The following is a 12,095-nucleotide window of genomic DNA, read 5'->3' on the forward strand; positions in this document are numbered from 1 at the left end:
TGCCTGATACGGCATTTGTTCGGCCTCAGACTGCAAGGCACGTGCGTACGGCCCAGTACATCACTGGGGCTAAGCTGCCTGCCATCCAGGACCTCTACACCAGGCGGTGTCAGAGGAAGGCCCTAAAAATTGTCAAAGACCCCAGTCACCACAGTCATAGACTGTTCTCTCTACTACCGCATGGCAAACGGTACCGGAGTGCCAAGTCTAGGACAAAAAGGCTTCTCAAAAGTTTTTACCCCCAAGCCATAAGACTCCTGAACAGGTAATCAAATGGCTTCCAGGACTATTTGCACTGTGTGCCCCCTCCCATCCCTCTTTTTCGCTGCAGCTACTCTCTGTTAATCATATGTGTATAGTCACTTTAACTATACATTCATGTACATACTACCTCAATGGGTCCGACCAACCAGTGTTCCCGCACATTGGCTAACCGAGCTATCTGCATTGTGTCCCGCCACCCACCAACCCCTCTTTTACGCTTCTGCTACTCTCTGTTCATCATATATGCATAGTCACTTTAACCATATCTACATGTACATACTACCCCAATCAGCCTGACTAACCGATGTCTGTATGTAGCCTTGTTACTGTTATAGCCTCCCTACTGTATATAGCCTCACTACTGTATATAGCCTCGCTACTGTTATAGCCTCTCTACTGTATATAGCCAAGCTACTGTATATAGGCTCGCTACTGTATATAGCCTCTCTACTGTATATAGCCTCTCTACTGTATATAGCCCCTCTACTGTATATAGCATCTCTACTGTATATAGCCTCTACTGTATATAGCCTCTCTACTGTTATAGCCTCTCTACTGTTATAGCCTCTCTACTGTATATAGCCTCGCTACTGTTATAGCCTCTCTACTGTATATAGCCTCTCTACTGTATATAGCCTCTCTACTGTATATAGCACCTCTACTGTATATAGCCTCTCTACTGTATATAGCCTCTCTACTGTATATAGCCTCTCTACTGTATATAGCCTCTCTACTGTTATAGCCTCTCTACTGTATATAGCCTCGCTACTGTTATAGCCTCTCTACTGTATATAGCCTCTCTACTGTATATAGCCTCTCTACTGTATATAGCACCTCTACTGTATATAGCCTCTCTACTGTATATAGCCTCTCTACTGTATATAGCCTCTCTACTGTATATAGCCTCGCTACTGTATATAGCCTCTCTACTGTATATAGCCTCTCTACTGTTATAGCCTCTCTACTGTATATAGCCTCTCTACTGTTATAGCCTCTCTACTGTTATAGCCTCTCTACTGTATATAGCCTCTCTACTGTATATAGCCTCTCTACTGTATATAGCCTCGCTACTGTTATAGCCTCTCTACTGTATATAGCCTCGCTACTGTATATAGCCTCTCTACTGTATATAGCACCTCTACTGTAGATAGCCTCTCTACTGTATATAGCCCCTCTACTGTATATAGCCTCTCTACTGTATATAGCCTCTACTGTATATAGCCAAGCTACTGTATATAGCCTCGCTACTGTATATAGCCTCGCTACTGTATATAGCCAAGCTACTGTATATAGCCAAGCTACTGTATATAGCCTCTTTACTGTATATATAGCATCTCTACTGTATATAGCCTCTCTACTGTATATAGCCTCTCTACTGTATATAGCCTCTCTACTGTATATAGCCCCTCTACTGTATATAGCATCTCTACTGTATATAGCCTCTACTGTATATAGCCTCTCTACTGTTATAGCCTCTCTACTGTATATAGCCTCGCTACTGTTATAGCCTCTCTACTGTATATAGCCTCGCTACTGTATATAGCCTCTCTACTGTATATAGCACCTCTACTGTATATAGCCTCTCTACTGTACATAGCCCCTCTACTGTATATAGCCTCTCTACTGTATATAGCCTCTCTACTGTATATAGCCTCTACTGTATATAGCCTCTACTGTTATAGCCTCTCTACTGTATATAGCCAAGCTACTGTATATAGCCTCGCTACTGTATATAGCCTCGCTACTGTATATAGCCAAGCTACTGTATATAGCCTCTCTACTGTATATAGCCTCTTTACTGTATATATAGCATCTCTACTGTATATAGCCTCTCTACTGTATATAGCCTCTCTACTGTATATAGCCTCTCTACTGTATATAGCCCCTCTACTGTATATAGCATCTCTACTGTATATTGCCTCTACTGTATATAGCCTCTCTACTGTATATAGCCCCTCTACTGTATATAGCCTCGCTACTGTATATAGCACCTCTACTGTATATAGCCTCTCTACTGTATATAGCCTCGCTACTGTATATAGCCTCGCTACTGTATATAGCCTCTCTACTGTATATAGCCTCTTTACTGTATATAGCATCTCTACTGTATATAGCCTCTCTACTGTATATAGCCTCTCTACTGTATAAAGCATCTCTACTGTTATAGCCTCTCTACTGTATATAGCCTCTCTACTGTATATAGCCTCTCTACTGTTATAGCCTCTCTACTGTTATAGCCTTGCTACTGTATATAGCCTCGCTACTGTATATAGCCTCTCTACTGTATATAGTCTCTCTACTGTATATAGCCTCACTATTGTATATAGCCTCTACTGTATATAGCCTCACTACTGTATATAACCTCTCTACTGTATATAGCCTCTCTACTGTATATAGCCTCTCTACAGTATATAGCCTCTCTACTGTATATAGCCTCTCAACTGTATATAGCATCTCTACTGTATATAGCCTCTCTACTGTATATAGCCTCTCTACTGTATATAGCCTCTACTGTATATAGCCTCTCTACTGTATATAGCCTCTCTACTGTATATAGCCTCTCTACTGTTATAGCCTCTCTACTGTATATAGCCTGTCTACTGTTATAGCCTCTCTACTGTTATAGCCTCTCTACTGTATATACCCTCTACTGTATATAGCCTCTCTACTGTATATAGCCTCACTACTGTATATAGCCTCTACTGTATATAGCCTCTCTACTGTATATAGCCTCTCTACTGTATATAGCCTCTACTGTATATAGCCTCTCTACTGTATATAGCCTCTCTACTGTATATAGCATCTCTACTGTATATAGCCTCTCTACTGTATATAGCCTCACTACTGTATATAGCCTCTCTACTGTATATAGCCTCGCTACTGTTATAGCCTCTCTACTGTATATAGCCTCTCTACTGTATATAGCCTCTCTACTGTATATAGCACCTCTACTGTATATAGCCTCTCTACTGTATATAGCCTCTCTACTGTATATAGCCTCTCTACTGTATATAGCCTCGCTACTGTATATAGCCTCTCTACTGTATATAGCCTCTCTACTGTTATAGCCTCTCTACTGTTATAGCCTCTCTACTGTTATAGCCTCTCTACTGTATATAGCCTCTCTACTGTATATAGCCTCTCTACTGTATATAGCCTCGCTACTGTTATAGCCTCTCTACTGTATATAGCCTCGCTACTGTATATAGCCTCTCTACTGTATATAGCACCTCTACTGTAGATAGCCTCTCTACTGTATATAGCCCCTCTACTGTATATAGCCTCTCTACTGTATATAGCCTCTCTACTGTATATAGCCTCTACTGTATATAGCCTCTACTGTATATAGCCTCTCTACTGTATATAGCCAAGCTACTGTATATAGCCTCGCTACTGTATATAGCCTCGCTACTGTATATAGCCAAGCTACTGTATATAGCCTCTCTACTGTATATAGCCTCTTTACTGTATATATAGCATCTCTACTGTATATAGCCTCTCTACTGTATATAGCCTCTCTACTGTATATAGCCTCTCTACTGTATATAGCCCCTCTACTGTATATAGCATCTCTACTGTATATAGCCTCTACTGTATATAGCCTCTCTACTGTTATAGCCTCTCTACTGTATATAGCCTCGCTACTGTTATAGCCTCTCTACTGTATATAGCCTCGCTACTGTATATAGCCTCTCTACTGTATATAGCACCTCTACTGTATATAGCCTCTCTACTGTATATAGCCCCTCTACTGTATATAGCCTCTCTACTGTATATAGCCTCTCTACTGTATATAGCCTCTACTGTATATAGCCTCTACTGTTATAGCCTCTCTACTGTATATAGCCAAGCTACTGTATATAGCCTCGCTACTGTATATAGCCTCGCTACTGTATATAGCCAAGCTACTGTATATAGCCTCTCTACTGTATATAGCCTCTTTACTGTATATATAGCATCTCTACTGTATATAGCCTCTCTACTGTATATAGCCTCTCTACTGTATATAGCCTCTCTACTGTATATAGCCCCTCTACTGTATATAGCATCTCTACTGTATATAGCCTCTCTACTGTATATAGCCTCGCTACTGTATATAGCACCTCTACTGTATATAGCACCTCTACTGTATATAGCCTCTCTACTGTATATAGCCTCGCTACTGTATATAGCCTCGCTACTGTATATAGCCTCTCTACTGTATATAGCCTCTTTACTGTATATAGCATCTCTACTGTATATAGCCTCTCTACTGTATATAGCCTCTCTACTGTATAAAGCATCTCTACTGTTATAGCCTCTCTACTGTATATAGCCTCTCTACTGTATATAGCCTCTCTACTGTTATAGCCTCTCTACTGTTATAGCCTTGCTACTGTATATAGCCTCGCTACTGTATATAGCCTCTCTACTGTATATAGTCTCTCTACTGTATATAGCCTCACTATTGTATATAGCCTCTACTGTATATAGCCTCACTACTGTATATAACCTCTCTACTGTATATAGCCTCTCTACTGTATATAGCCTCTCTACAGTATATAGCCTCTCTACTGTATATAGCACCTCTACTGTATATAGCCTCTCTACTGTATATAGCCCCTCTACTGTATATAGCCTCTCTACTGTATATAGCCTCTCTACTGTATATAGCCTCTACTGTATATAGCCTCTACTGTTATAGCCTCTCTACTGTATATAGCCAAGCTACTGTATATAGCCTCGCTACTGTATATAGCCTCGCTACTGTATATAGCCAAGCTACTGTATATAGCCTCTCTACTGTATATAGCCTCTTTACTGTATATATAGCATCTCTACTGTATATAGCCTCTCTACTGTATATAGCCTCTCTACTGTATATAGCCTCTCTACTGTATATAGCCCCTCTACTGTATATAGCATCTCTACTGTATATAGCCTCTCTACTGTATATAGCCTCGCTACTGTATATAGCACCTCTACTGTATATAGCACCTCTACTGTATATAGCCTCTCTACTGTATATAGCCTCGCTACTGTATATAGCCTCGCTACTGTATATAGCCTCTCTACTGTATATAGCCTCTTTACTGTATATAGCATCTCTACTGTATATAGCCTCTCTACTGTATATAGCCTCTCTACTGTATAAAGCATCTCTACTGTTATAGCCTCTCTACTGTATATAGCCTCTCTACTGTATATAGCCTCTCTACTGTTATAGCCTCTCTACTGTTATAGCCTTGCTACTGTATATAGCCTCGCTACTGTATATAGCCTCTCTACTGTATATAGTCTCTCTACTGTATATAGCCTCACTATTGTATATAGCCTCTACTGTATATAGCCTCACTACTGTATATAACCTCTACTGTATATAGCCTCTCTACTGTATATAGCCTCTCTACAGTATATAGCCTCTCTACTGTATATAGCCTCTCTACTGTATATAGCATCTCTACTGTATATAGCCTCTACTGTATATAGCCTCTCTGTATATAGCCTCTACTGTTATAGCCTCTCTACTGTATATAGCCTCTCTACTGTATATAGCCTCTCTACTGTTATAGCCTGTCTACTGTATATAGCCTGTCTACTGTTATAGCCTCTCTACTGTTATAGCCTCTCTACTGTATATACCCTCTACTGTATATAGCCTCTCTACTGTATATAGCCTCACTACTGTATATAGCCTCTACTGTATATAGCCTCTCTACTGTATATAGCCTCTCTACTGTATATAGCCTCTACTGTATATAGCCTCTCTACTGTATATAGCCTCTCTACTGTATATAGCATCTCTACTGTATATAGCCTCTCTACTGTATATAGCCTCACTACTGTATATAGCCTCTCTACTGTATATAGCATCTCTACTGTATATAGCCTCTCTACTGTATATAGCCTCACTACTGTTATTTTTCACTGTCTTTTTGCTGATGTTTTCATTTCTGTACTTTTTTTGCACTATTGGTTAGAGCCTGTAAGTAAGCATTTCACTGTAAGGTATACCTGCTGTATTCAGCGCACATGATTTGATTTGATCGTGGACTTCAGGAAACAGCAGAGGGAACACCCCCCCTCCACATCGATGGGACAGTAGTGGAGAAGATGGAACGTTTTAAGTTCCTCGGCGTACACATCACGGACAAACTGAAATGGTCCACCCACACAGACCGCATGGTGAAGAAGGCACAGCAGCATCTCTTCAACCTCAGGAGGCTGAAGAAGTTTTCCTTGTCAATGAAAACAATCACAAACTTTCACCGCCTGGTACAGCAACTGCTCCGCCCACAACCGTAACGCTCTTCAGAGGGTGGTAAGATCTGCACAACGCATCACCGGGGGCATACTACCTGCCCTCCAAGACACCTACACCACCCGATGTCACAGGAAGGCCAAAAAAGATAATCAAGGACAACATCCACCCGAGCCACTGCCTGTTCACCCCGCTATCATCCAGAAGGCGAGGTCAGTACAGGTGCATCAAAGCTGGGACTGAGAGACTGAAAAACAGCTTCTATCTCAAGGCTATCAGACTGTTAAACAGCCATCACTAACTTTGAGTGGCTGCTGCCAACATACTGACTCAAATCTCTAGCCACTTTAATTATTAATGCTACTTTATATAATGTTTACATAACCTACATTACTCATCTCATATGTATTAACTGTACTCTATACCACCTACTGTATCTTGCCTATGCCGTTCGGCCATCGCTCATCCATATATTTATATGTACATATTCTTATTCATGCCTTTACACTTGTGTGTATAAGGTCGTTGTGAAATTGTTAGATTACTTGTTAGATATTACTGCATGGTCGGAACAAGAAACACACGCATTTCGCTACACTCGCATTAACATCTGCTAACCATGTGTATGTGACAAATAACATGTAATTTGATTTGATATAGCAGGTGAGGAGGTCTTAAAAATGAGAGAAATGTGAACACTATCATTAATAAAAGGTGATATTAGGAGGGGGAGGGGGGGGACTAACAGTGTGTTAATACAGAGGCTGCAGGGATGAGAAGGATAGCTATGTGAGAGATAGAATACCTGATTCCAGCCATATTCAGTTGGCAGTTACAGATGTAACCTTGACTCTTTGGCACGCACACCCCACCGTGGGCACAGGGCTGGGAGGCACAGGGGTTGTTGTCCAGCTCACAGCGGGGGCCATAGAAGGGAACTGGACAGCTGCAGCGGAACCCTGGAGGGTAAACAGGAAGCGAGATCAGCATTCCCGAAGATGGTCAAAGTTCTAGAACACCTTTAAAGTTCTCTCACTCTCTTAGTAACATCAGAGGGATTCTAAAGGAAGGATAGGAAACAAACTATTTTAAAAAGTGGAATACAGGGTAGAGAGTTTTGTAAAGACAGTTCGGTTCCATCCCGTTGTCGTGAGGTCTGGTTATTCAGTTTGTACCTCACTGCTCTAGTTTCAACTTCCCTGTAGAACAATTATAATAATACTTTATAGACAATAGGACACCTCCAATCTGTTCAAACATTGTAGTTTGTTCAACATTGTATTCTCATATTTTGGTGACTGAAATTTCCACCCTCGCAGAGGTAAAAATCTGTTGTTGTTGAAGGGATGATAGATAATGTACCTTAAGTATATTGTAGGTACATCTCAGAACAAATATCAATTAACTACATCTCAAAACCTGTAGGCTTTGTTCCTACGTGTTGTTCCCATTACACAGTATTTTAATGTGTTACATGTTGTTCCCATTACACAGTATTTTAATGTGTTACGTGTTGTTCCCATTACACAGTATTTTAATGTGTTACATGTTGTTCCCATTACACAGTATTTTAATGTGTTACGTGTTGTTCCCATTACACAGTATTTTAATGTGTTACGTGTTGTTCCCAATACACAGTATTTTAATGTGTTACGTGTTGTTCCCATTACACAGTATTTTAATGTGTTACGTGTTGTTCCCATTACACAGTATTTTAATGTGTTACGTGTTGTTCCCAATACACAGTATTTTAATGTGTTACATGTTGTTCCCATTACACAGTATTTTAATGTGTTACGTGTTGTTCCCAATACACAGCATATTATTCACAGCCCGTTGTTTGCCTTCATAGCCACCTCACCAAGCGGAGAGAATAGATTATGGTTTCACAGAGCCACAACATATCACAATGACAAATATCACAATGACAAATATCACAATGACAAAATATCACAATGACAAAATATCACAATGACAAAATATCACAATGACAAAATATCACAATGACAAAATATCACAATGACAAATATCACAATGACAAATATCACAATGACAAATATCACAATGACAAATATCACAATGACAAAATATCACAATGACAAAATATCACAATGACAAAATATCACAATGACATTGCAAAACATTTGAGAAAATGTTCTCTACAAATGTCCTCTCTCTCACCCTCACCCTATACTATATGATTACATGCCTATACCACGTGATGCCTGTGACTTCATTACCGCACAAATCATGAGTTGCTAACACGGTTAACTTAACCCTGACCTTGAATGAGGTGGATAGAGGCTGACAGTGTGCTATTTGTGTTGTTTTTAGAGGTTGACACTATTGGGGAGTGATATAGGTTACGAAACTGACCTCCGTTTGATTCCTCCTCACAGGTCCCTGCATTCAGACAGGGGTTACTGTCACAGCTGTTGATCCTGACCTGGTTGACACAGCACTGGTAGACCCCAAACACCCTCCTCCTCCCAGGCCCATTCCACTCCTTATTCTCTTCTGTCCTGATGGGCTCCCCATTCAGCTCCATACCCTCCAGGCAACCCACCAAGCCATGTGCTTGGGTCTGGGCCCTGGCCTGGGTCTCTGTAGAGGTGGTGGTGGTGGTGGGAGACCAGGGGGGACCAGCGAAGATCAGAGCCCCATGGGGCTGCATCAGATGGCAGGGTTCAGAGAGGACGACCTGGGATGAGTGAATGTGGTCCAGGGTGAGTCTGAGGATGGTGCCGTTGACCTCCAGAAGGACGTGGTGCCACCGCCCGTCTGACACCACTGGGGCTGTGTGGATACGCAGGGAACCCGGGAGTGTGTTGCCACAGAGGTACATGAACCTCAAATCTCCACCCATCAGCTGTAGAAGATAATAGAACACTGTTCATATACAGGCTGGTACAACTATCCATCATCATCTGCAGATAATATAACAGTGCTCACTGTTCGTAAACGTTTATTCCTCAGAGTCCCCACCAGTCTGAAGTAGAGACAGTGGACTAGAACACCACATCAATGTTGTTGTTTTCTTCTTCAATTTAAAGTTTTATTAAGTTTTATTGTTTTTCAACCAACCAACAAAACACATTCCACATTCACAGATGTGACAGGTTTAAAAAATAAAAAATAAAAATATATAATGATAATTCTAATAATAAAAATACAATTAAAAAAATAAATCATGTTTTTTTTGTATATATATACATACATACATACATACATACATACATACATACATACATACATACATACATACATACATACATACATACATACATACATACATACATACATACATACATACATACATACATACATATATATATATACACACACATACATATACGTACACATATACTGCATCTGCTCATTTCCCTAATCACCCTATTCCCTCTGTCCAGTATGAAATACAGTTGAATTGTCATGTTTTGTCATTTATTATCTTGTCTTGTCCCTGTGCTTCCCATTCTATTCGTTTCCCTCTGCTGGTCTTATTAGGTTCTTTCCCTCTTTCTATCCCTCTCTCTCCCCCTCCCTCTTTCACTCTCTCGCTCTCTCTTCTCTCTATCGTTCCGTTCCTGCTCCCAGCTGTTCCTATTCCCCTAATCAATCATTTAGTCTTCCCACACCTGTTCCCGATCCTTTTTCCCTGATTAGAGTCCCTATTTCTTCCTTTGTGTTCCGTTCCTGTCCTGTCGGTTCCTTGTTTAGTATTCACCGTGCTGTGTTTGTGTATCGCCCTGTCGTGTCGTGTTTTCCTCAGATGCTGCGTGGTGAGCAGGTGTCTGAGTCTGTCTGGTTCAAGTGCCTTCCCGAGGCAACCTGCTGTTCACCTGCTGTTCAAGTTCGAGTCTCCAGTTTGTCCTCGTCATATCGAGTGAAAGTTGTGTTTTTTTGTTTGTATTTACTTTACTGGATTAAAGACTCTGTTTTCGCCAAGTCGCTTTTGGGTCCTCTTTCACCTCCATGACATGAATAGTGGAGACCAGAGTCTATCAAACTTGGGCTGTCTCTTGTGGAGGTCATAAGTGAGCTTTTCAAGAGGGAGTAAGTCAACAATCTGGTCAATCCACATTTTAAATGTAGGAGAGGTATTAGAGTCCCACAATAGAATAATACATTTCTTAGCAAAGTATGTAATAGTCATGAGCAAATTTTCTCTGACAGGATCAAGAACAAAGTCCTGCTGGGCATTAAGAAGATAGATACACGGGGTCATCTCATACTGTATATCTAGTATTTTCTGTGCAGCAGTATAGAATCTGGCAATCTCTCTACAGCTCCAAAATACATGCATATAGGTTCCACTTTCAGAGGTACATATTTTACAGTTAGGAGACATGTCTGTTTTCATTCTATGGAGTCTCAAAGGAGTGTAATAAAATGTGTACAAAAAATAGTAATTAGATTATTTCATTTTTACATGAGTAGAGGTGCAGTATACCCTGTTGCAAACCTCCACCAATAGCTCATCACTGGTTAGAGCGTTGGACTAGTAAGAGGAAGGTTGCAAGTTCAAATCCCCGAGCTGACAAGGTACAAATCTGTCGTTCTGCCCCTGAACAGGCAATTAACCCACTGTTCCTAGGCCATCATTGAAAATAAGAATTTGTTCTTAACTGACTTGCCTAGTTAAATAAAGGTCAAATAAAATTTGAATAAATAAAGTCAGACCAAGGTCCTTTTCCCAGATTATTTTCAAAGGAGTAAAGGAGGAGCCTGCTTTCTCAGAAAGGAATCTATAGATATAAGATATTTAGCCTTTAATGGATTGTGCTGTGACAAGAAGGGTTTCAACTTCATTCAACTGAGTTCTAAACCTCCATCTTGGAAGTAAATGAAGATATTTGAAGATATAAAAGAAAAGAAATGGGATCTTGGTATATTGAATTTACTGCAGAGCTCTTGAAAGGATTTCAGTATAGTGGTTTTCTGATGAAATAGGTCTGAAAAGGTCCTGATTCCTAGAGTATGCCAAAGATTAAAGTTGGCATCCCTCAGAGCTTTTGGCAGGTCTGGTTTGCCTACTATAGGCGAGTGAGAACATATTTGGGAGGAAATGCCCAGGTATTTCTTACAGTCCCTCCACGCTAGTAGGGTTCTGTAAATCACAAAGGTTTTGGCTATGTTGCCCACTTCACTAAAGTTATCAATGAATATAATTGATCTTAAGGGCAATGAACCCCAGGATTGGGCTTCTATCTGAATCCACGTTGAATCTTGTCTGTTTGTGATCCATGTTAGCATGTAGCGGATTTGGGCAGACCAGTAGTACAATTGAAGGGAGGGTAGGGCAAGACCACCCTTAGATTCAGGTTTCGATAGAGTGGAGAACTTGATCCTAGGTTTTTTATTGTCCCATATAAATTTGGTGATTCTTTGGTTAGTTTTTTTGAAAAAGGAAACTGGGAGATAGCATGGGAGCATCTGAAATAAAATAGTTCAGTCTTGGGAGTACGTTCATACAGATGACATTAATTCTTCCTACTAAGCTAATTGGGAGGTAGATCCAGGTTTGGAGATCGTTCTTGATTCAATCCAGGAGTGGAAGATAATTTTCCTTGAAAAGGAATTCAGATCT

General features: G+C 40.4%; 1 protein-coding gene across 1 annotated transcript in view; it reads right to left on the reverse strand.

Annotated features, from left to right (window-relative positions):
• The window catches only part of fat2 (FAT atypical cadherin 2), a 95,354-nt gene that overhangs the window by 13,290 nt on the left and 69,969 nt on the right, over positions 1-12,095 (reverse strand). The window contains exons 24-25 of the mRNA XM_046323651.1: positions 8,882-9,374; positions 7,311-7,464 (exon numbers count right to left, since the gene is read on the reverse strand). Of these exons, the coding sequence (XP_046179607.1) occupies positions 7,311-7,464; positions 8,882-9,374 (647 nt within the window). The remainder of the gene's footprint in view (positions 1-7,310; positions 7,465-8,881; positions 9,375-12,095) is intronic.

Source organism: Oncorhynchus gorbuscha, linkage group LG23 (genome assembly GCF_021184085.1).
Source record: "Oncorhynchus gorbuscha isolate QuinsamMale2020 ecotype Even-year linkage group LG23, OgorEven_v1.0, whole genome shotgun sequence".
Classification (NCBI taxonomy): Eukaryota; Metazoa; Chordata; class Actinopteri; order Salmoniformes; family Salmonidae; genus Oncorhynchus; species Oncorhynchus gorbuscha.